The sequence below is a fragment of the Palaemon carinicauda genome, unplaced genomic scaffold (assembly GCF_036898095.1).
Source record: "Palaemon carinicauda isolate YSFRI2023 unplaced genomic scaffold, ASM3689809v2 scaffold2, whole genome shotgun sequence".
Classification (NCBI taxonomy): domain Eukaryota; kingdom Metazoa; phylum Arthropoda; class Malacostraca; order Decapoda; family Palaemonidae; genus Palaemon; species Palaemon carinicauda.
In genome coordinates, this window is record NW_027169589.1 from 1254866 (window position 1) to 1280648 (window position 25783).

A 25783-nucleotide genomic window follows, 5' to 3' on the forward strand; every position below is an offset into this window, starting at 1 on the left:
GAGGCTAAGTTAATGCAAATAGAATTTATTCGACATATAACAATATGTGTTGTGGTCGTTAGGTGTTAACGGAGAGGCTAAGTTAATGCAAATAGAATTTATTCGACATATAACAATATGTGTTGTGGTCGTTAGGTGTTAACGGAGAGGCTAAGTTAATGCAAATAGAATTTATTCGACATATAACAAGTTTACAAACAGTTACAAGCAAGAATTTCATAAGAATTTAAACAAATTTAAACATGCAATGGCAAGCTTAAAGAGGTTCTATTATCAGTGTGTGAGAGAGCAAGAGATAAAAAAGCAAAAGAATTATATTATATGAGTGTGTATGAAACATGTGCGGTTCACAGGAAAGGTCCCCATCATGGAATATATACAGATGGCTCAAAATTCTTGATGGCTGTTGGCTGTGCCGCAGTTTCCTCAGACATAACAAGACATTTCTGATTAGTATTAGTATTTACTTCTGAAGTAGTAGCCATTTTATCAGTAATTAACATTATTAAAACCAATGAAGATGAGCCAACTCTTGACTTTCTCTTCTATTCTGGTTTGAGAAGTGGCATAGAAGCCCTCAAAGGTTACTCATATAAGAACCTTCTGGTATTGAATGATTAAAGAGATTGTCGACATATCTTATTCACTTGTAAATATTAGAATAGGCTTGATTCCTGTGCATGTCGGAGTTGATGTTATCCCTTTTACCCCCAAAGGATGTACTGGTACGTTTCACAAAAGCCATCCCTTTACCCCCATGGACGTACCGGTACGTCCTTGCAAAAAAATGCTATAAAAAATTTTTTTTTTATATTTTTTTTGAGAAAATTCAGGCATTTTCCAAGAGAATGAGACCAACCTGACCTCTCTATGACAAAAATTAAGGCTGTTAGAGCAATTTAAGAAAAATATACTGCAAAATGTGCTGGGAAAAAAATAACCCCCTGGTGGTTAAGGGTTGGAAATTTCCAAATAGCCTGGGGGTAAAAGGGTTAATGAAAAAGCAGATGGTGCAGGTTTTTCAAAGGTAGTAGGTTGGTCAGGGCACCAGCCACCCGTTGTGATACTACCGCTAGAGAGTTATGAGGTCCTTTGACTGGCTAGACAGTACTACATTGGATCCTTCTATCCGGTTACGGTTCATTTTCCCTTTGCCTACACATACACGGAATAGTCAGGCCTATTCTTTACACATTCTCCTCTGTCCTCATACACCTGACAACCCTGAGATTACCAAACAATTCTTTTTCACACAAGGGGTTAACTACTGCAGTATAATTTTTCAGTGGCCACTTTCCTCTTGTAAGGGTAGAAGAGACTTTAGCTATTGTAAGCAGTTCTTCTAGGGGAAGAACACTCCAAAATCAAACCATTGTTCTCTAGTCTTGGGTAGTGCCATAGCCTCTGTGCCATGGTCTTCCACTGTCTTGTGTTGGAGTTCTCTTGGTTAAGGGTACACTCTGGCACACTATTCTGTCTTATTTTTTTCTTTCTTGTTTTGTTTAAAGTTTTTATAGTTTATATAGGAAATATTTATTTGAATGTCACTTTTCCTAAAATATTTTTTTTTCCTTGTTTCCTTTCCTCACTGGGCTATTTTCCCTGTTGGAACCCCTGGGCTTATAGTATCCTGCTTTTCCAACTAGGGTTGTACCTTAGTAAGTAATATTAATAATGATAATAATAATAATAATGATGATAATAACTGGAAAGGTTTCTGTAATCACAATAAAACTTGTTCAGTAACTAAATGGCAAACCATGTGTGTAATTTTATTAGAAAATGATAAGCTGAAACAGATAGAAATTATTTTTCCCTTGGTCATTCAAGTCATGAAACTTTGACCCATAGGTTTTTTAATGTACACAATGCACAAGAAAGTTTCCAAGTGTAGTGAGTATGATATAATTGTAACCACAACACAGTTATCATTATTATTATTATTAATTGCTAAGCTACAACATGGCTTCGGCAGGGAAAATAGCCCAGTGAGGAAAGGAAACAAGGAAAAATTAAATTTCTAAGAAGAATAACAACATTAAAGTAAATATCTCCTATATAAACTATAAACTATTTAACAAAACAAGAGGAAGAGAAATAGGATAGAATAGTGTACCCAAGTGTACCCCCAAGCAAGAGATTTTTGACCCAAGGCAGTGGAAGACCATGGTACAGAGGCTATGGCACTACCCAAGACTAGAGAACAATGGTTTGATTTTGGAGTGTCCTTCTCCTAGAAGAGCTGCTTACCATAGCTAAAGAGTCTCTTCTACCCTTACCAAGAGGAAAGTGACCACTGAACAATTACAGTGCAGTAACCCCTTGGGTGAAGAAGAATTGTTTGGTAATCTTAGTGTTGTCAGGTGTATGAGGACAGAAGAGAATATGTAAAGAATATGCCCGACCATTTGGTGTGTGTGTGTGTAGGCAAAAGGGAAAATGAACCATAACCAGAGGGAAGGATCCAATGTAGTACTGTGTGGCTAGTCAAAAGACCCCATAACTCTCTAACGGTAGTATTTCAATGGGTGGCTGGTTCCCAGTTTATGTGAATATAGTCTAGAAGACAAAGAAAGTTTTGTATTGGTTAGAAAACTGTGGCTGACATTTTATTGGATTCTTAGATTCTTTATTTTTTTCAGATTTTAAGAAAGAACAGGTTCTATTTATGAAATTTGTATCTATCGTAGTCTTTATCTAATTATTTTTTAATCACATACATTTAATTATTCTATCAAATTTATTTGGCCCAGATTTGTAAGTCAAGTTTTACTCATTTACTTTGATAATACAGTAATGAAGTTTGCAAAATCCTTCACTATTTTGTTTCCTTTCAGGAGAAATTCTTACGTGGCAAGGGTCTACCCAACCTTTCCAAATTTGATATACACGCTGTTTGTGGTACCCTTAAAATCTTCTTGAGATCACTCAAAGAACCTCTTGTCACTCACCTACTCTGGAATGATTTTGTTTCTGCCGCTGAGAGGGCAGACGAAGACGCTTCAGCAGCCATGTATCAGGCCATATCTGAATTGCCTCAGCCTAATCGAGATACCCTAGCTTGGATTGTTATTCATCTTCAAAGGTTAGTCCATGTTATGATAAAGATGTTTTTGTTACAAATTGACAAGCCTTGAAGTTTTGTATATAGAAATTATTCACTTGTATCTTCTGGATTTGGTCATTAAAGTTCAAGTAACCCTTTTACCCCCAAAGGACGTACTGGTATGTTTCACAAAACCCATCCCTTTACCCCCATGAACGTACCGGTACGTCCTTGCAAAAAAATGCTATAAAAATATTTTTTTCATATTTTTGATAATTTTTTGAGAAAATTCAGGCATTTTCCAAGAGATTGAGACCAACCTGACCTCTCTATGACAAAAATTAAGGCTGTTAGAGCAATTTAAAAAAAATATACTGCAAAATGTGCTGGGAAAAAAATAACCCCCTGGGGTTAAGGATTGGAAATTTCCAAAGAGCCTGGGGGTAAAAGGGGTAAGTAAGGAGTAATGGGAGTACACCCTACTTACTATATTTCTAGCATTTTCTTCAGTTCCCATAGACACTATAAGTTTCTGTTGCTGTTGTAGTGGATCTGTTTTCAGTATGTTATTGGAGAGTAATGTATATGTATGTCTTTTTGTGAATGCTGTAGTTTTTCTCCTACTGTTTTATCATAGTTTTGGATTTGTTGCTGTTAGAAGACGGTTCCAAAGAGGTAGGTACTTGGGTTTTGATGGAAATCTCTCTTTATTGTGTCGTCACGTATAAATATTTGTGGAATAATGTACATAAATCCCATTCACTTACCAATGATAATGCAGTACTTAAGTCATAATTTAGAGTATGAGAACACTTGGTGTAATTAAAGCATTATTCGGATGGAAAAAAGTACATGAACATAAATATAGAATGGTAAAACTAAACACTAAGAAAAATTGGTATACCTTTACTCTTGTGGTTAGCTTGCACACTGGAAGGAGCGTTGCAAGGGGTAGAGAGAGAGAGGTTTAATAGGAGGAGGGAACTGAAGAAGCCGGAGAGCCCACCAAAGGTGCTAAAGATACTGGGGCTGGCGAGAAGTCTTGAAAACCTGTAGAAGGTGCGGGAGATCCTGTGATAGGTGAGTTTAAGAAAACTGTGGCAGGCGAGTCCAGAAAACTTGCAGAAAGCGCTGTAGATACTGGGACAGGTGGGTCTAGAGAATTTGCAGATGGTGCTGAAGATATGAAGATACTAAGCAAGTAGGACTGGAGGAATTAAAGAAGCAACTGGGGTAGATTGTACAGGATCTGTTACAGGCCTTTACCTTTTTGAAGAAGCTTTCCAAACTGGTTTTGACTATAACACCCCTCTTCTCCTCCAAGATCTGCTTGTAACTCACCAAATAATCCATGACCCCTTGGTAGACCTGAGTGCCAGGGTTCCGAGCTTCAGACTTTGCCAGCCCTTTATAAGTGCTAAACCTTTTGCCATGTTCTTAGTTGTAAATTGCTGGTTCTCAAGTAGAATGAGGTTTTCAGTTGATAGTTCCTCTCCATGAGGTACCGGTAGTTCTGTGACATCATCAGACGCCACCCCCAAATTAAGCAGCTTAGTGCAACACCCTTCCTAGTGACAAATTCAGTTGTCTCCTCAAAGCCACGGGAATCATGCGTAAATTAGGGGCAGTTTTTTCTCCGCAACAAAAATGTCTTCACTCCATCCCAGGCATCAGCAGTGCTTTTCACAGCTGAAAAAAATATTGTAGGATTTCAAGGTATCCTTAGTGTCAAATCCATGTTCACCGTACATAATGTCCCTTCAAGGTAGTAGGTTTTGAAAGAGGCAATGACCCAGTCCATAGGCTGTAGAAGGGCTTTCATATTAGGTGTAAGGTAAACTACTGTACCTTGATATTTTTCCCCGTACAGTACTAGCAACATTATTCAGGGCATACTATTAGAAGCACACTACAGCTTCAATTTTGGTACAAAAAAGTTGGTAAACCATTCCTCATTTCCATTCATTGTACTTGGATTTTCAGCCTGATACACCAACAATGGCTTCAGCGTGTAGACACCAGCAGCATTAATCCCAAGAAGCAAAGTCTGTCTCTTCTTGCCAGATTTATGGCCTGGTTCTGTCTTCTGCTTTGCTTCCAAAATAAACCTATCCCATCCATATTAATCCTTTTACCCCCAAAGGACGTACTGGTACATTTCACAAAACTCATCCCTTTACCCCCATGGACCTACCGGTACGTCCTTGCAAAAAACTGCTATTTACATTCTTTTTCATAATTTTGATAGTTTTTTTTTGAGAAACTTCAGGCATTTTCCAAGAGAATGAGATCAACCTGACCTCTCTATGATGAAAATTAAGGCTGTTAGAGCAATTATAAAAAAATATACTGCAAAATGTGCTTGAAAAAAAATAACCCCTGAGGGTTAAGGACTGGAAAGTTCCAAATAGCCTGGGGGTAAATGGGTTAAAAAACCTGTTTAGAAAGATAACCCTTCTCCTTACTCACCTGGCCCAACCCATTAGGATACATACTGTGTTCTCGTTTCCACTATGTTACTTTGAACTTTAATGTTATGATAATTTACACACTCCTTAAACTGCATGAACCAATACCTACTGACTTCAAACTCTTCACTTTCACACCTTTTTCCCTTTTCAATACTTCATATCTTTTTATTTCTCCTGAATTAACATAGGTGTCGCTGGGATATGTCATGGTTTGCTAGTTAAAGCTAGCAATGAAACGCAAGCAGTGCTGCTTAATAATTTCCCATCTTGCCCATCCAATGTTTTTGAAAAAGAATCTCCATACCAAACTCTTTTTCAAGCTAAAGGAATAATTTATAGAAGAGATCTGTATGAATTCTCAGAAGAGGACATATTGAAGAAGTGTCTTCCCAATGTTTCGAAAGTTAAAATGCTGAAAGGACCTAATAAAGCAATCTTGATAGCATTTACCTCTCTTTATCTGCTTGACTATAAAAATTCAACTTTAAATATTTCTTTTTAAAATTGAATCCTCGACATGTCCAGTATTAAAAATGCTATGATTTTGGGCACTTTAGTATCAAATGCACTAATAGCGAAAGATGTTTCACCTGCTCTAAGTTCTATGACTATTCAGATTGAGTAGATTCAGTGTTGTCCAAACATTTTCACTTATTGTACCCTTTATTACCCCCTATTGTTATGTAACTCCCCCCACCCCACCCCTACCCACCATGGCTGAACAAACTTAATTTCATTTGTATAATGCAAATAATATATTAAGGGGCGCGACTCATGACTTATGGTTAAAATTTTCAGAACTCAATTTATTGCATTTTTGTGTTGTTTAATGTCTATATTTTGTTTTAGATTGTTTTTTTAATGGAAAAATTCTCTCATAACTATAATGTCCTTTATTCTATATGAATGTTACCACGCCAGATCCCGTAGTCATCTTTTTCCAACCTGGTTACGTAGTTTATTAATCTTTTACAAGAATTTAAGATATGTTTTTTCTAGGTGAGTTTATCGTTAAATTTCACTATTAACCCTTTCACCCCCAAAGGACGTACCGGTACGTTCTTGTAAAACACTGTTATTTACATGTTTTTGATAACTTCATGAGAAACTTCAGGCATTTTCCAAAAGAATGAGACCAACTTGACCTCTCTATGACAAAAATTAAGGCTGGGAAAGGGACATATCAATAGGAAGGTGATGACCATTTCATTCACAATTAGTCTTTAATATATCACAACACTTTATAAAAGTACAGATAATACGTACAAAGTATGAAACACTATCACAATGTTAGTGTGCACAAAATAACGGTCACTTTTGTACAAAAATTATAAATTACGTGGAGTTGTTAGAGCAATTTAAAAAAAATATATAGCAAAATGTGCTTAAGATTTAACCTTATGGTTGGGGGTAAAAGGGTTAATTTTTGATGGCTAGCACATCATAATCTCCATTTTCTCTGTATATTTACAAGGAAAAGCAAACAAACAGATTTTGTTTTGCTTATATCATTGTCTGCTTGTTTATATGCATATTATTTCTTTGTTATGATTATACTAGAATATGCATAAAGTGTCAAAGATGATAACTATATGTAACAAAAGCATAAATGTATCCAGGAAAAGAAACACAAATATTTTGTATCTAATCTTGAGTAAACGGTCACTACTCTTGTTTAAACACAGTCACCCTTTGTTAGTCGTATATGTTTGTCACATTGTTAGTGTGTAGGCTTATGTATTCATAGTTTATATGATATGATTATGCTGAAATGATAACTATATCGACCAAGAGCATAAAATACATCCAAAAAAAGAAAGACAAGAATGTTGTTGACGCTAATCTTGAGTAAATAAAGAACAGTGTCTCTCATTCCCTGTCAAATACATTTGTCTTACTCATATTTGTGCATGTTTATGTATTCCTATTTTTTGTTATAATTATGCTAAAAGATGCATAAAATTTCGGAAATTATAACTAAATAGGCTAAAACCGTAAAATTTGCGAATAAGAAGCAGATGGGAATATATTTCCTTGCTAATCTTGTGTGAATAAATATGAGTATTACGCCATGTTAGTCATATATTGTCAATATATTGTGATTTTGCATTTTTCTTAATAATTTGATGTTTTATTTATGTTGCAAAATGCTTATAGTGCCCAAGAACAAGGCCATATCACAAAAGAAAAGACGAAAAAATGCACAGAACTCTGTGGATCATGATGTCTCTCCCCCAAGAGATAATTCACCCTCCCAAGCACAACATTTGCTGATCCACCTATCTCTAGTACAGCAAGTGCCTATTTTGATGCCTTGTCAAGGGATTTCGAAGCTGCTGATTTAGAAAGCAGTGCTGAAAATACCTTGGGAAAAAAATATTGAACAAGTTTTGCATAATGAAGGAAAAAAATTGTCTCTGAAATTCCGTCTTGTTCTCGTTTGAAAACATTAGAAGTTGATATGCTCAATTCAATTTTTAATGATAATGCTGGGCCATGTACTCTGCTAGGCTGCTTGGGAAAACTAGACATGAAACTGGAAGTGAATTATGGGAATACCACTGCTATAGTAAGTTTTAGTTTGTAAAAAGAAAAAAACCTATAACCCTATCAGCTCATTCGACCCCAGGCAAAAAGAATGGGCTAGCTGGCAATCTAATTAGGAAGACACTGACAGTAGGCTCCAAATGGTCTTTGAAACAACAGATAGCCAACAAACTCTTGACTTGGTGGAGTTCGCCAACGATCGACCTGTTTGCGATGTCCCTCAGCCGAAAACTTTTGGAGTACTGCCCTCTAGTACCAGATCCCTAGGCAGTCTGGTAGGACACCATCCAACACCAGTGGAACTACCTGGACGTATTACCCCCCCCCCTCTGCCTAGTAAGGAGACTTCTAACAAGGTAAGGGGATCGCAAGTCCTTTCGATGACCCTAATAGCTCCATTGCGGCAACATGCAGAATGGTTTCTGGACCTTCTGCTGCTGCTCACCAAGGGAGCTCCCTCCACTTTCTTATATACTCAAACAACCACACGTGAAGACCTTCCACTTTGCTTCGACACGACTTCACGCGTGGAGGTTATCCTGCAACTCTTCATAGCGAAGTGCTTTATGCAACCAGTTGCGAGGAGGATGGATGGATACCTCCACAAGTTGTCTTCCGCTGTATGCCAGGCGAAGTGGTTTGTCTTTTGTGGATGGTGTCATAGATGGGTTATGGCTCCTCTCAGTGCTACTATCCCAATGATAGCGGAGTTTTTATGTTTGTACTTAAGGGAGGAATAACTGCTCGGTCTCTGTGAGCCTTGCCTTTAGATGTAACGTAGTAAACATTTCCTCCTCAATGTAATGGTATCACATACGAAGTTTCGAGCGTACTTCGCCTTAGTTGGAAGTCAGACCGCCTCCTTGGAATTTAGTTCACATATTACATTCTCTGATAACAGTTTAATAGGTTCGTACTTACAAACTGCATAGTCTTTCATCAGTGACTTAACCTTGAAGACTGTTTTCCTTTTAGCCCTGACCTCCACAAAGAGAGATACATGACCTGTCCTATGACATCGCCTATTCAAGGAGAGGGGGGTGAGTCACACTCGGCTTCATCCCTGAGTTTGTGGCTAAAACTCAAAATCCAGCTGGAGTGGATCCAAAATTTGGGCCCTTTCGGATTGAAAGTACAGTGGAACCTCTACATACGAATTTAATCCGTTCCAGAACCAACTTCGGATGTAGAAAATGTTCGGTTGTCGAAACGAATTTTCCCATAAGAATACATTGAAATAGGATTAATCCGTGGTTGAGCCCAAAAACCTATGATAACTTCTTAATAAACTACTACACATAATTTTCCCATGAGAATAATGAACACTAAATTTGATAATAGACATGTAAATAAGAAGAATAGACATGTAAATAAGAAGAATTAGCAAAAAATGATAAATAAGAAACGGGTTTTTAGCGTCACTTTACCTTAGAAACTCCAGCGCAGGTGTTGTTAGTCTTGCTACGCAGAGAGGAGACGGACGGGCGGCGAGGAGGTAGAGAGGTTAACTACGATAAACGTACACTACCGTAACTTATTCTAACTTATACTAAGTGAACTTTAACATAACTTAACTTTTTTTTTTTTTTATAATTTATATTTTTTTTTCACATTTTCTTTTTTTCTTTTTGATGATTAATTTTAATCACTTTCACTCTCTACACTTAAAATTGATTGAATTTTTTTCTCTTCACTCTTTGCTGTTTTCTTTGAACCACTTCCTTCCTCTTCATCACGAGTTCGCTTCGTAGTTTTTTTAAAGAAGCTATCGATAGAAAGTTGCTTGGTACAGCTTTTCAGAATGTTTAGAAAATAAGTTAGGGAAACATCATCAAACTGCGCAGCTACACGACAAACCTGCAATTTCTTTGGATGGTATTTGTCGATGAAGTCGACCACGTCTTGATATTTTCCTAACACCTCTTTTATTTGCGCGGAACTTATTGCAAGTTCACTCATACGGACGCCACGCTCATGCTTTTCAATAATTCCTTGCTTTACTTCTAAAGAAAGCATTCTCTTATTCCTTTTCTCACCACTACCACTACCACTTGCGAAACTAAGCCTTTTAGGACCCATGATTTTCGTAAAATACCGTAAAAGGATGAATGTAAAAAATCACGATTAAAACACAATTAATAGCAGAACGCACAGGGCACAACCACATAAAGCCAACGAGAACAGAGGACTAACCCAAGCCACGCTAATTGAGGGTCCCTCCGAGGTTGAAGTGCTGCCTTCTATTGGCGGAAATAAAAAACACATCAGGCGCTATGAGCACCGACTACGCATACGAGTATTGTTTACTTCGGGTGTCGAAAAAAAAATTCGGGTGTAGAGTAGGAACGTGTTCGAATTGTACTTCGCGTGTCGAAAAATTCGGATACAACCGGTACGACGAAAATTGCTACTTCGTGTGTCGAAATAAAATTCGGGTGTAGAGTCAAAAATTTGCTCGAATTTTACTTCGGATGTTGGAAAATTCGGATGTAGATACGTTCGTGTGTAGAGGTTCCACTGTATCTGTTCTGTAATAGATAATCCAGATGGACTGTTGTTACGCCCTGTTACGGCGCTTATAAAGTATTCGGTTGAACTGTCATAACTCGCCCTCTGGTCAAGAGGATCTTTGTGGCAATAGGAAGGGTAAAGAGGAGAATAATAAAAAATCAATCTTTTCCTGGATCAGGCAAGTGATCAAGCAAGCCTTATATACTGGCTCTACTTCTCCCTACCATAGACGTCAAGCTCACAACGTCAGGGGTGTTAGCGTGCCCCTGGCATTCAAAAAGAACTATTCAGTGTCGCAGGTATTGCAAGCTGGTGTGTTAAAAATTCAAACTACATTCACAGTCTGTTACCACAGGAACCTAGATAACTTTATCAATAGGTCCTGTGGTGGCTGCACAAATTGTGGTCACAAACACTTCAGCTCCCTTGTAGGACAATTCTCCAACAAAGGCAAAAAAAACTTCTTTATAACTTGCAGAAAATAACAGATAACTTTAGAGCCTAAAAAATTGCAGTGCCAAAGGAAAATACCATTTGGGTTTACACTTCCATAAGCATCAAGGTCCATCTAAGGAGGCTTAATTTCATGAGACCAAAAAGCTAAAGTAGTTAGTTTAGCTTTAGGAAAACAGGAATTAGGAAGTAATGCAGTTACTTCATTTAAATTTTGTAGAAACCTTTCTTAGAAAAGAGTTTTAGATGAAGCTCAATGACGTACTAATTTTGCTTTAGCTAAACATTAACTTATAGAATTCTGATTTGATTATGTAGATTGCTTGGTTCTAGGCCATATGGTGGTTATAGAGCTGTTTTCCAATTAACTACGAGTTGAGTTTATTTATAAATCATATTGATGAGTATATATAGTTTTCATTTAATAATCTATTTGGTATTGGTCAAAAGTATCATTTAAATTCTCTCTCTCTCTCTCTCTCTCTCTCTCTCTCTCTCTCTCTCTCTCTCTCTCTCTCTCTCTCTCTCTCTCTCTCTCTCTCTCTCTCTCTCTCTTTTCTTATTTTTGTTTTCCTTTTTCAGAGTTGCAGAGTGCACCGAATGCAAAATGCCGATCTCAAACCTAGCCAAGATGTTTGGCCCAACCATTGTTGGATATTCTGTCCCAGAGCCTCAGCCAGCTGTTATGGTTAAAGAAACTAATCATCAGCAGTTGGTAAGAATATTTTCATGTGACTTCACATTTATTTAGTAGATTCGTTTATTATTGAGAATTTTTAAGAGTTTGACATTTTTCATACATGAAAACTTGTTTTTTTTACAGTGTGGTTCTTTGAGGTTTTGACCCAACTGCCTGGTTATAAATACACCTGTTTTACTTCTGTCATATGCTTTTTTTTAACAATTATCTTTTATTTAAAAGCAATGAAAAGGGACATGTCTGTATTGTAGTCCCTGAATGGTCTGAGCTGTTGACAAGTAGTTCAAAGGGAGGATGACATGACAACTATGTACTTTAAGAGGAGACTCGTTGGCACTCAACTAGGGCATACATACTATCGCCTACGCCGACTTCCTTATCACATTTGTTTTCACTTTATATGTAACCTTTAGTATACAGTGAACCCTCGCTACTTCGCGGTTCGACCATCGCGGATTCACCACTTCGCGGATTTTTTCCATAACCCATATATATACAGTAATATATATATATATATATATATATATATATTATATATATATATATATATATATGTATGTATGCATGTATTTATGTATATATGTATGTATATGTATATATGTAGGTATGTATATATGTATACATATAAATATATATATATATATATATACACACACACACATATATATATATATATATATATATATATATATATATATATATATATATATATATGTATATATATACATATATATATATATATATATATATATATATATATATATATATATATATATATATATATATATATATATATATATAAAGTAGGAAGATGTGATGTAGTTCTAAGGGAAAAGTATGGGAAATATGTCTGGGTAATAAGCAAAGCTCTACCTCCAGTTTGTTTCTTCATTATGATCAGAGATAAATGTAAACAAAACATTGGTTGCCATTTTTTATCGTGCTTTTTAGGTGTTTAGGAAACGCATGATATAAAATCACCTTTAATATTTGTGTCTGTTTTAGTTTAGGGTACTGTAGTACATGCATTAAGTGTTCTGTACATTAAAGGGTAGTTTGTTAGCAGTACTACGTACAAGGGAAGGTTTTAAAAGTCTGAATATACATGTTGAATAAATAGGTAAATATGGTGTCACTACTTCGCGGATTTTCACCTATCGCGGCCGCGTCTGGAACCTATCTACCGCGATAAACGAGGGTTCACTGTACAGTCATCAGGATCAGTGTTATTACTTATTAAAAAAAAACTTCATTATTTTCCCATCGTTCACAAAAATGGTTGTGTGCTTGAAACTGTATTTAACCTTTTTAATTCACCCTATGACTACTTGATTTCCCTCTTGTGTATGATCATTGTAAATATTTGCCATGATGTTGATTATCATCATCACTAACAACAAAGACATTGTCAGCATGCAAAAGCATTAGAAAAAAATTAAGATACTGTACTACAAAGTAAGGGCATCTAAGAGGGATCCTTACTGTCCATAACACTTAGCATTTTCCAGTATGCCATTCATAGAACTAGAGCAAGTCTTACCAAATTTCACCTACTTCAAGCAGCTGGGTCATTTTCCTGAAGTGGTTTTATCAATTAGATAAACAATTATTATTTAATTCTTTCCAGTTGTCTACTTTAGTTTTACCTCATAAAGAGAATTTACTTCATTGTTTTTTTTACAGGTGATGGAGAAGTTACTTGAAATTTCCACTGATTATTGGAACACTTTTATTAATGTGACTGATGAGATTATGTATGACAACTTCCAGTCAAATAATGTGTTGAGTGGAGGTATATTGGGTGATCTTCACACTGGAAATGCAAAACGAAGGCGTTCCATTCTTTCCCGTACTCCCCTGCAGATTAGGTAAGGCACATTTTACTTCATGATTATTTTAACTTATTTTCTGCTATTTTTGGGTTAAGCTGCTATGAAATCTCAAGGATTTACCTTTAAAAGGCCCGCACAAGGAATCCACTACAACTTGATATCGCTAAAAAAAAAATTTGTCTTGCTTTCTTATGGCCGACGTACTAGCTTGTAAGGCATGGACTATATATATATATATATATATATATATATATATATATATATATATATATATATATATATATATATATATATATATATATATATATATATATATATATATATATATATATGTATATATATATATATATATATATATATATATATATATATATATGTATATATATATATATATATACTGTACATACTTACATACATACATACATACATACATACACTAAGGCACTTCCCCCAATTTTGGGGGGTAGCCGACATGAACAAATGAATCAAAAACAAAAAAGGGGACCTCTCCTCTCTATGTTCCTCACAGCCTGACAAGGGACTCAACTGAGTTCAGCTAGTACTGCTAGGGTGCCACAACCCACCCTCCTCCGTTATCCACCACAGATGAAGCTTCATAACGCTGAGTCCCCTACTGCTGCTACCTCCGCGGTCATCTAGGGCACCGGAGGAAGCAGCAGGGCCTACCGGAACTGTGTCACAATCGCCCGCTATTCATTCCTATTTCTAGCACGCTCTCTTGCCTCTCTCACATCTCTCCTCCTATCACCCAGAGCTTTCTTCACGCTATCCATCCACCCAAACCTTGGCCTTCCTCTTGTACTCCTCTTGCATTCATCACCTTCTTTAGCAGACAGCCATTTTCCATTCTCTCAACATGGCCAAACCACCTCAACACATTGATATCCACTCTAGCTGCTAACTCATTTCTTACACCCGTTCTCACCCTCACCCCATCGTTCCTGACCCTATCTACTCGAGATACACTAGCTATACTCCTTAGACACTTCATCTCAAACACATTCAATTTCTGTCTCTCCGTCACTTTCGTTCCTCACAACTCCGATCCATACATTACAGTTGGTACAATCACTTCCTCATATAGAACTCTCTATACATTCATGCCCAACCCTCTATTTTTTACTACTCCCTTAACTGCCCCCAACACTTTGCAACCTTCATTCACTTTCTGACGTACATCTGCTTCCACTCCACCATTTGCTGCAACAACAGACGCCAAATACTTAAACTGATCCACCTCCTCAAGTAACTCTCCATTCAACATGACATTCAACCTTGCACCACCTTCCCTTCTCGTACATCTCATAACCTTACTCTTATCCACATTAACTCTCAACTTCTTCTCTCACACACCCTTCCAAATTCTGTCACTAATCGGCCAAGCTTCTCTTCCGTGTCTGCAACCAGTACAGTATCATCCACAAACAACAACTGATTTACCTCCCATTCATGGTCATTCTCGTCTACCAGTTTTAATCCTCGTCCAAGCACTCGAGCATTCACCTCTCTCACCACTCCATCAACATACAAGTTAAACAACCACGGCGACATCACACCTCCCTGTATCGGCCCCACTCTCACCGGAAACCAATCGCTCACTTCATTTCCTATCTTAATACATGCTTTACTAACTTTGTAGAAACTTTTCACTGCTTGCAACAACCTTCCACCAACTCCATATAACCTCATCACATTCCACATTGCTTCCCTATCAACTCTATCATACGCTTTCTCCAGATCCATAAACGCAACATACACCTCCTTACCTTTTGCTAAATATTTCTCGCATATCTGCCTTACTGTAAAAATCTGATTCATACAACCCCTACCTCTTTTAAAACCACCCTGTACTTCTAAGATTGCATTCTCTGTTTTATCCCTAATCCTATTAATCAGTACTGTACCAAACACTTTTCCAACCACACTCAACAAACTAATACCTCTTGAATTACAACACTCATGCACATCTCCCTTACCCTTATATAGTGGTACAATACATGCACAAACCCAATCTACTGGTACCATTGACAACACAAAACATATTAAACAATCTCACCAACCATTCAAGTACAGTCACACCCCCTTCCTTCAACATATCAGCTCTCACACCATCCACACCAGATGCTTTTCCTACTCTCGTTTCATCTAGTGCTCTCCTCACATCCTCTCTTGTAATCTCTCTTATCATTCTCATCTCCCATCACCGGCACCTTAACACCTGCAACAGCAATTATATCTGCCTCCCTATTATCCTCAACATTCAGTAAACTTTCAAAATATTCCACCCACCTTTTCCTTGCCTCCTCTCCTTTTAACAACCTTCCATTTCCATCTTTCACTGTCTCTTCAATTCTTGAACCAGCCTTCCTTACTCTCTTCAATTCTTGAATTAGCCTTCCTTACTCTCTTCACTTCTTTCCAAAACCTCTTCTTATTCTCTTCATATGACTGACCCAATCCCTGACCCCACCTCAGGTCAGCTGCCCTCTTTGCCTCACATACCTTGCGCTTTACTTCCACATTTTTCTCTCTATATTTTTCATACTTCTCTATACTATTACTCTGTAGCCATTCTTCAAAAGCCCTCTTTTTCTCTTCCACTTTTACCTTCACTCCTTCATTCCACCATTCACTGCCCTTCCTCATGCTGCCTCCAACCACCTTCTTGCCACATACATCACTTGCAATCCCAACAAAATTTTCTTTTGCTAACTTCCACTCCTCCTCTAAATTACCAGTTTCTCTTACTCTCACTTCGTCATATGCCATTTTCAACCTTTCCTGATATTTACTTTTTACCCCCGGTTTTATTAGCTCTTCAACCCTCACTAGCTCCCTTTTACATCCACCCACTCTATTCCCCCACTCTTTTGCTACAACTAATTTTCCTTCCACCAAAAAATGATCAGACATACCGTTAGCCATACCCCTAAACACGTGCGCGTCTTTCAATCTTCCAAACATTCTTTAGTTATCAACACATAATCCATTAAAGCCCTTTCTACTACTCTTCCATTTGCCACTCTTACCCATGTATACTTATTTTTATCTTTCTTTTTAAAAAAACTAGCACTTATTACCATCTCTTGTTCAACACACATATCTACCAGTCTCTCACCACTCTCATTTTCACCTGGTACACCATACTTCCCAATGACACCTTCTACCTCTCCAGCGCCCACTCTAGCATTTAAGTCACCCATGACAACTACAAAATTCCTTCTACCCAGTCCTTCTACACACCTAGTTAATTCATTCCAGAACTCATTCCGCTCTTCTTCACTTTTCTCACTACCTGGCCCATACGCACTGACAAACGCCCAACATTCCCTACCCAACCTAACCCTTACCCACATTAACCTAGATGATATCTCCTTCCATTCCACTACTTTACCTGTCATCCATTCACTCAGCAATAAAGCCACACCCTCTCTCGCTCTTCCCCTTTCAATCCCAGACACTCTACCAGACATTTCACCAAACATCACTTCACCCTTTCCTTTCATCTTTGTCTCACACAAGGCCAATACATCCATCCTTCTCTTCCTAAACATACTTCCAATCTCATATCTTTTACTCTCTATCGTACTACATCCACACACATTCAAACACCCCAAAACTAGAGTGCGGGGAGCAATCACTCTCCCCCCAGGTCCATCTCTTTGTTGACGTCTCGCAGGATTATATACAGGAGAGGGGGTTCCCAGCCCCCTCGTCCCGTCCCTTTTAGTCGCCTCTGATGACACGCAGGGATAACATGGTGCTATTCTATTTGTTTTTATGCCCCCGCGGCCATATCTTTACATTAAATTTAAATCATATTCATTTAATTAATGTCCCTTCTTTTCTTCATTTTTATCTAATAATTTTCAGCTCATTATTTCCTTTCAATAATACTTTATTTCTTTCTGTATGATGATTCAATACAAGCATTTTAGGTTAAATATAAAATAAGATAATAAAGACAACGCGTCTAAGCCTGTTTAAATTATACATAGAAAGAAGTAAAATTCTCCATCTGATAGCAATGACACAGCTTCAAAGTAAATGGAGTAGGTATCATTTTGTTTGTTTCATAAGAAATTTTGTTTTCTCTTATTTCTGAACAGATGATTTAGTTCCTTTTTTGAGAAATCTCTTTAAACATGGCCTAAGGTAAGACCAAGAAATTCGTCCCACTATAATTTCAAATCGCATAGAATTTTTTTTAAATATTGGTCTCAAAAGGAAGAAAAGGGTTCACTGCTGTCTGGTATAGGTTGACAGCTATGAGTGCTTTACCAGCTAAGGGAACCATAGGGTAAAATTTATTTCCATTCTAGCCAAATGAATCATATTAAATTGTCAAAAACTTGGATACAATAATTATAGCTGAACAAACTTCATATAACGTGAAGTTAATTTTAATAAGATTGATTTAAAAAAAAAAAAAGTGTAATTTTTTTTTTTTATCAATTAAGAGGGTTACAGATACTTCTATATAAATTCAAATCTCCTTTTTCTTCATTGAAATAAAGTTTTACTTTTTTTAAGAAAAAACACCTAGATATTCTTTAACTAGAAATGAAGGAAAATGAATATTAAATGCCATGTTAACATATTTTATTGATACAAAGCATGTATGTAATATTTATAATGGATAAAATGTATACATAACAAAGTATGATATAAGACTATATACAAAAATGAAAATCATTGAAGATTAGAAAATTTAGTAATGATGTAAGGTTTAAGCTATCGCTCTTAAGAACACTTTATTTTGTTCACTGTATCGCTCAATGATTGTCTGTAGTCGTTTGTTTATATCTCTATATGTTTTTCTCACAAATCTCGCCACAATCAAATTGAATCTTTGTCATTTGGCCCAAGTGCTCTTTCTTTTTTAAGGCAGTAATTAACTTCTATATATTTGGATGGGTACAACTTAAAGAGCTTTGCAGGGCATCGTGTTACCCCTCGAAATGGTTATTTGTGCGAGGGATTTCGGATTCCGTTCCTAAGTGTACAGTCTATTCCAACAATCTAAAGGGAACGAAGAAGGTGTTTTGCATTGTCTAACTCCTCTACCTCGTAAACATCCTATGTACGATATTTCTAAATAAGACACTAGTTCTTGAGTAAGATCGACATCATCAACAAGCTCTTCGAATCCATCAATTACATCATTAGGAGGAAGAAATGCTAACGATGAAAACCATCTTATTTTAATGCTGAACTCATCGTCAAGATGGTACATGTCTTTGAAGGCAATTTCACACACTTTTCTGTAAACATCTTTACATAAATGAAAAAGACAGCATGAAACCGAAGCACTAACAGATTTGAAGCTATTTATATGTGCTCTTTCAAAATCCATCGTGATGGTTACGGGGTTCATTCCTGGCCGTAATTCCGTAAGCTTGACTTCACATTTCCAGTAAGTCATGGATCCGTCAGCATTTTGTTTATGTTTCTCATATATATATAGTTCTTGTCATTCACAAGTTTCTCTCTCTCTCTCTCTCTCTCTCTCTCTCTCTCTCTCTCTCTCTCTCTCTCTCTCTCTCTCTCTCTCTCTCTCTCTTCCCCCCCGGATTAGTGTTTAAAACATAAGGCATGGCAACTAAATTTTCGTTAAAGTAATATCCAAAGAGGTAAGATGTAAACCTTGAAGAGTGGGAAAACACACTACGAAAAGGTAGAGATAGTCTCCATATAGCAATAGTTTAAGTCAACTAATTAGCGTGCATGTAAACTAATTAGTGTGCATGTAAACAAGCAATTCTACTACTAATATGATGTACTATTTACTTGTTTCCTGTTTTGTGAATTTTGTTTTCTTTTTTCTATATTTTTTTTGAGAAAGAAAATGATAATTTTCTTTTTAATTTTATAAAAATTTTATTGGTAATCTATTTTCTTTTATTTTTGAAGGTGGTAAATGCAGATAATCACAAAATTGAGACCTACCAGATTTTTTTCATATAGTGGGAGTCAAATTGACCGGTAGTCAAATTACCGGAGTCAGTTTACCTAGAACCATATATATATATATATATATATATATATATATATATATATATATATATATATATATATATATATATATATATATATATATATATATATATATATATATATATATATATATATATACACACACACACACACGTAGTCCTTGACTTACTACCTATGTGACTTACGACTGTTCAACTTTACGACCAATTTTTCACCTTTTATCCACTTACTCTGCCTGTAGTCAATCTTTTTTTTTTTATAATTTTTCTTTCTTTTAAGTAAAGAATATTTACCTGAAACCTAACTATTTTGTGGTCACTTTTGCCAATATTTTTGCCTACTGAAACATCGGATGCTATATTTTCTTCTCTTTCTAGCACAACATCTAGTATGTTGTTTCCCCTAGTTGGTTTTTCAACCCACTGATGGAGAAATTCATTGTTGACAAATTCTAGTAGCCTATGTCCTGTGTTTGATGTAGAATTCATAGTGTCCCAGTTTGCTGATGCGTTGAAGTCTCCCATTAGGACAGCTAACTTCTTGTCCAAATTGTCTCTACAGCTCTTTGTCCTGTTCTTGTGTTTAACCCTTTTACCCCCAAAGGACATACTGGTATGTTTCACAAAACTCATCCCTTTACCCACATGGACGTACTGGTACGTCCTGGCAAAAAACTGCTATTTACATTTTTTATTGCATATTTCACGGGACAATTTGCCATACATCAGTGGCAAAGGCTGCTGGGACACTTAACGTCTCTAAAGAAGTTAGTTCCCAACGGTCATCTCTGAATCAGATCTCTTCAGTGACAGCTAAAAACCTTATGGTCTCAGCACGTGACCATCTGAACACTTAGTGTCTGTGGGTAAAGAGCAAAAGAGAGACCTGTGATGGTGGGTGTAGAACACCAACCTCCTCAGAGGAGTATATCTTCTCTCCCCTTCTCCAGATTAGTTGCTCCTCACACATTCATCAAGAGGGGGGGGGGGGAGCCTCGTCTGTTGCACCTCACAGTATCCAGACAGTGGTCCGAATCCAAGCACCAGTGCCATAAAATCATCCTGGAAATAGGGCAGCCTTTCTCGCCCTCAAACACTTCCATCGTCTCGTTTCGGAACACTCCTTAGTGTTGATGAGCAACAACGCTACTGTGTTGTCACACAAACAAACAAGGAGGTGCCATTTTCACTGCACCCATGTCAACTAGCTTTGGAAATCCTCTGGTGGGCAGAAACCAGAAAACTACAGTATTCTGAATATCCAAAATTCCAAGCCAGCAATTATCAGCTGTTCTCCTTAACAAGATTGGTAAGTGGACATATCCACCTCTCAAATATATATATTATATATTATGTATTACATATTATATACATATACATACACATACACATCGTCGTCGGCGCCCACTCGTGTCCGAGTATTGGGTTCTGTCGTTAGCCATCAGCCTCCTATCTCTGGGGTGGGTGCTTATGTCTGATGTGGCTGTTAAGTCCTAGTCTGTGGTGGAAGAGTCGCGGACAGTGTTCACAAGTGAGGGTAGGTGGTGGGCGGGGCTGTTCTAATCGCTCTCTCCTTCTTCTCCTCCTAGCCTCCTCATTTTGTCTCCTCCTCTCCTCGAAGTCCACGGTGCCATGGTGTACTTTACTCCTCCAGGTTTTCCTGGCCCTGGCTGTTTCTTCCCATGAGGAAGGATCGATGTCAGTTAGAGCCAGGGTGCGCTTTTGTTGATCTTTATAGCGCATTTTCGGGGCTCCTCGTGGTCTGGTGCCCTGGGTCAGTTCTCCGTAGAATATCTTCTTTGGGAGCCTAGATGGATCCATCCTATGCACGTGTCCTATCCAGCGGAGGCGGTGGTGGATGATGCAGATATCATGTGGTCACTAGTGCTCCAGTGTGTACTCATGATTCATTACTGTTGGCTGTGTCCATTCTGGTGTTCTCCTCAAGGTTTGTTATCAGTAGAGGAAATATCACACCAAAGGTAAATTTATTGTTGATATTTTTGGAAATTGTATTTATGTCTTTGCTGGATGTATTGTTTTTTATGAATTTGTTCTGAAATATGATGTGAATGTTATGTTTTATTATTTAAATCTGTTATTTTGAATATTGTTTTTAATAAGATTTCATACTTTTAATATAACTTTTAGATTTATTGATGGTGCTGAATAACCTCAATGGGTCCAGTTCCTGGCCTTTGCCTAAATTTTATACTTCAGTCAAATCAAGAGAAAGCTAATTTAAAATTTTGTCTATCATCATGTGAAGAGTGCAATATGCCTATATGTGCAGTTTTATGTATAAGAAAACATAGTTGATGGGGTTTTCTCTTATATGATTGCTGTTATTTACTTTTCCCAAAGATTAACTGTTGCTAGAACACAGTGAAAACGTTGTCATAGATATTTTGTCACCCCCTACTACCATATGTCAATATTTGTGCATCTGAGAGGTAGTGTGATAGAGTAGGGACCAGTGGCTTCTCGAATTATGCAAATACACAGTTGGCTGTTCTTTTCTTTAGTGTTAGTACTGTAATTGTTTAGTGAGAAGTTAATTTCCATAACATTTCATTTACTGTAGTTATAAGAAATACTAGCTGTAGAATGTGGTTGTATTATATAATATTTCTTTATCTTTGCTGTGAATTCAGGGACACTCCCAAGTCCCGTAATCAGTGGCGGAAGTAAGGAAGATAAGATGGCCCCCTTCAGCTTGTGTCACCAAATGGAAGTAAGGAAGGTGTGATGGTGCCTTCCGATTGCGTCACCAACTGGAAATAAGGAAGATAAGATGGCCCCTTCAGATTGTGTCACCAACTGGAAGTAAGGAAGATAAGATGGGCCCTTCAGATTGTGTCACCAATTGGAAGTAAGGAAAATGAGATGGTTCCTTCACATTGTGACACCAAATGTTACAATCAACTTTTAAACAGGTGCACCAATTCTGCAATTGATTCATAATGCAGAGTGAGTGTAGGTTTTATATTATTCTGCAGTTTCTGATTGTAATTTCTGATTTATGTTGTCACTTTACAGGAAAAGTGGATTATATATAGCTATGACGGAAGTGTTTATACATGAGAAATTTCTTTTATACGTATGTAATTAGGATTATGTTATGTCGTAAGAGTATATATATAATTTTTATTTAGAAAATAACTATTAACCTCATTGAATAGCCTGACTTTTATATAACAGAGTTATATATTCAAGTCCTTCTCTATAAACTGCTGTTTTTCTGTAAGATACTGATTAGTAATGTATTGAGACATTGATTTTAATGCTATGTCTTTTGTATTTTATTTTGTATACTGTACTGTATTTAGCCAACAAAAATGGCAATACAGTATAATGTTCATGACTGTTAGAAGCCTATTTTAATTTTTTGTATTTACTCACAATAAAGATAGCTTTAGAATCCTCTTGTTATATTATAATCATTATTACAACGGAACACAATTTAAAAAGAAAACGTGTTTATGCAAACACTGATAGTGAGCCTGTGAATAGTGGTTTTCACACGCCCCTGCTTTATACACGACACCCACAAGGTGCTCGCGCGAGGGTAGTAACCTCTGCATTCCATGCTTTTATCTTTCTCTGGTATATTTGGAAGGTTTATATCAGAAAAGTGTAAAGAAGGACCCTTTTCACCGGGCGTCACAGGTCTCTCCCCAGAAATAGATTTTTCCTTCGTCAAAATCCCTTTATTCTCAAGACTAGTAAGTCATCAATGTTTTATTTCTATATAACAATACTTTTCATTGACCTATTCTTGAATATCCATAACTCCCATCTATTCTAGGTGTCTATCCTATTTATTCTATGACTTTCTGGGACCACCTACTTTTCTTTCAGTTTGCTTTTCTGATAAACTTCCACCACCCTTCTCAACATATTCAAACATACTCGATCTTCGAGCTGTGCAATTATTTAGCCTTTGCATACCAAATCTTTCCTTCATTGTATTTTTCCTAAAGCTTCATTTTCCATGTCAGTACAGTATCCAAATTTAATTTCCTATCTTTACACTTAACCCTTTTACCCCCAAAGGACGTACTGGTATGTTTCACAAAACTCATCTCTTTACCCCCATGGACGTACCGGTACGTCCTTGCAAAAAACTGCTATTTACATTTTTTTTCATAATTTTGATAATTTTTTGAGAAACTTCAGGCATTTTCCAAGAGAATGAGACCAACCTGACCTCTCTATGATGAAAATTAAGGCTGTTAGAGCAATTTTAAAAGAAATATACTGCAAAATGTGCTTGAAAAAAAAATAACCCCTGGGGGTTAAGGGCTGGAAAGTTCCAAATAGCCGGGGGGTAAAAGGGTTAATATACTCCTAAAAGGCTATACCATACTTATGGTTGCTTTCTTTTAGTGGTTTCCATTTAAACATTTGATACGTCTATTACTGTACTCCATTATGACTTCATTTTAAAAATTTTCCGTGTTTTTATTATTGGAGATCTCTTTCTTAAGGGCCCTGCCGGAAAGCCAATATATGGTGGTATGGGACGAAAAATGCAAAATCATGAGAAAATTCACTGATCTTCATATGGTAATGGAGAATGCGTAAACGAAATATTCTGTCAAAATTTTTCTTACATTCATAGTTATAGGGTAATTAGTAAAAGTAACCCAATAAGCCAAGAATATTGATCCCCACAAGAAAATGCAGTATTTCTTCCGTTATCTTAAATTTTTATAATTATTACATTTTAATATAAAAGTAAATTGTGAGTAATGCCATCTGTATAGATTCCATGACTCGCAAGACAGGAAGTTATGATTACACCCTTCAGTGTCAGCACAAACCTCAAAGAGAGAGCACGTTTGACTTTGACCTCTTACATTCGCTCGCTTTTACGTCTGTTTTTCTGGGTTTCGGCAAGAATTTCATCATGTCAGAGAGGAAAAGACAATTTCAACATCTCGCTAACATAAGGAAGAAGAAAATTTGCTCTAATAAGAGTTCAAAAGTGGGTTAAATCAATGTTATTAGCGGAGTTAGTGAAGGAGAGAGAGTGTTTTTTATGATTGGGTGACCGTCTCGCATGACAAGAGCCTAAAGAAGCAAAATATTGAGCAAAGGGATCTTCATTTATGATTGAATTATGATAAATAACATTGTTTTGGTTAATTGATATCCAAAAGAACATAAAATTCATAATAATCATGATTTATTAATATTTTCTTTGTAAAAGTACAAAGAAAAACTTTGAACGCCCGTATCTCAAAACTATACTTATTGACCTTCATATTCTCTCTCCTCCCTTAGTTTTAAAGAGCTAGCATCGAAATATGGTATATAACTTAGAAAGACATAAAACACTCAAATTAAGCTAATTTTTTCAATTTTTGTTTCATTTTTTTCTTACATTTTTCCCTGATTTATATGCTTAATTTTTTTAGGATAATGAAAAAATTCATATCTAGCAAAAAAATTACTTTTAGAAAAGAAACTCGCTATTTGATTGCAAGTACACATAAGGTCTATATATAGTAGTAATCCCTGGTCTTAAAATTAAGTATCAAGGGAGGAGATAGAATTTAAAAAACACTTATTTTCAGGATAAATCACCCTGACATCACAAAACTGAAGGTCAAAGGCAAAAATCCTATGCAGTTTGGAGATGTCCTAAGTCATCTTATTAAATGGTATGAATGTCAAAGTCCTGTCCTTAAAAAATGGCATTTGCTAGCCGGCCTCCTAAGTTCATGGGGTCCTTTGACTGGTCAGACAGTACTACATTGGATCCTTCTCTCTGGTTACGACTCTTTTCCTTTGCCTACACAGACACCTAATAGTCTGGCCCATTCTTTACAGATTCTCCTCTGTCCTCATACACCTGACAACACTGAGATTACTAAATAATTCTTCTTCACCCAAGAGACCAACTACTGCACTGTAATTGTTCAGTGGCCACTTTCCTCTTGGTAAGGGTAGAAGAGACTCTTTAGCTATGGTAAGCAACTCTTCTAGGAGAAGGACACTCCAAAATCAAACCATTGTTCTCTAGTCTTGGGTAGTGTCATAACCTCTGTACCAAGGTCTTTCACTGTCTTGGGTTAGAGTTCTCTTGCTTGAGGGTACACTCGAGCACACTATTCTATCTTATTTCTCCTCCTCTTGTTTTGTTAAAATTTTTATAGTTTATGTAAGAGATATTTATTGTAATGTTGTTATTCTTAAAA

At 36.6% G+C, this 25783-nt stretch overlaps 1 protein-coding gene across 3 annotated transcripts in view; it reads left to right on the plus strand.

Moving 5' to 3' along the window:
* The window catches only part of LOC137635933 (rac GTPase-activating protein 1-like), a 159291-nt gene extending 136293 nt beyond the window's left edge, over positions 1-22998 (plus strand). Inside the window, exons 11-15 of one of the 3 annotated variants that reach the window (XR_011042822.1) lie at positions 2838-3085; positions 11611-11743; positions 13412-13596; positions 22232-22320; positions 22367-22998. Coding sequence is in view for 2 of the 3 variants with exons in the window: in XM_068368381.1 (XP_068224482.1) it covers positions 2838-3085; positions 11611-11743; positions 13412-13596; positions 22232-22265; positions 22359-22361 (603 nt within the window). In the remaining variant the exon portion in view is untranslated. Of the gene's footprint in view, positions 1-2837; positions 3086-11610; positions 11744-13411; positions 13597-22231 lie in introns of all 3 variants that reach the window. The other 2 variants (XM_068368381.1, XM_068368380.1) reach the window with 2 other exon arrangements.
* The last annotated feature ends 2785 nt before the right edge of the window (positions 22999-25783 follow it).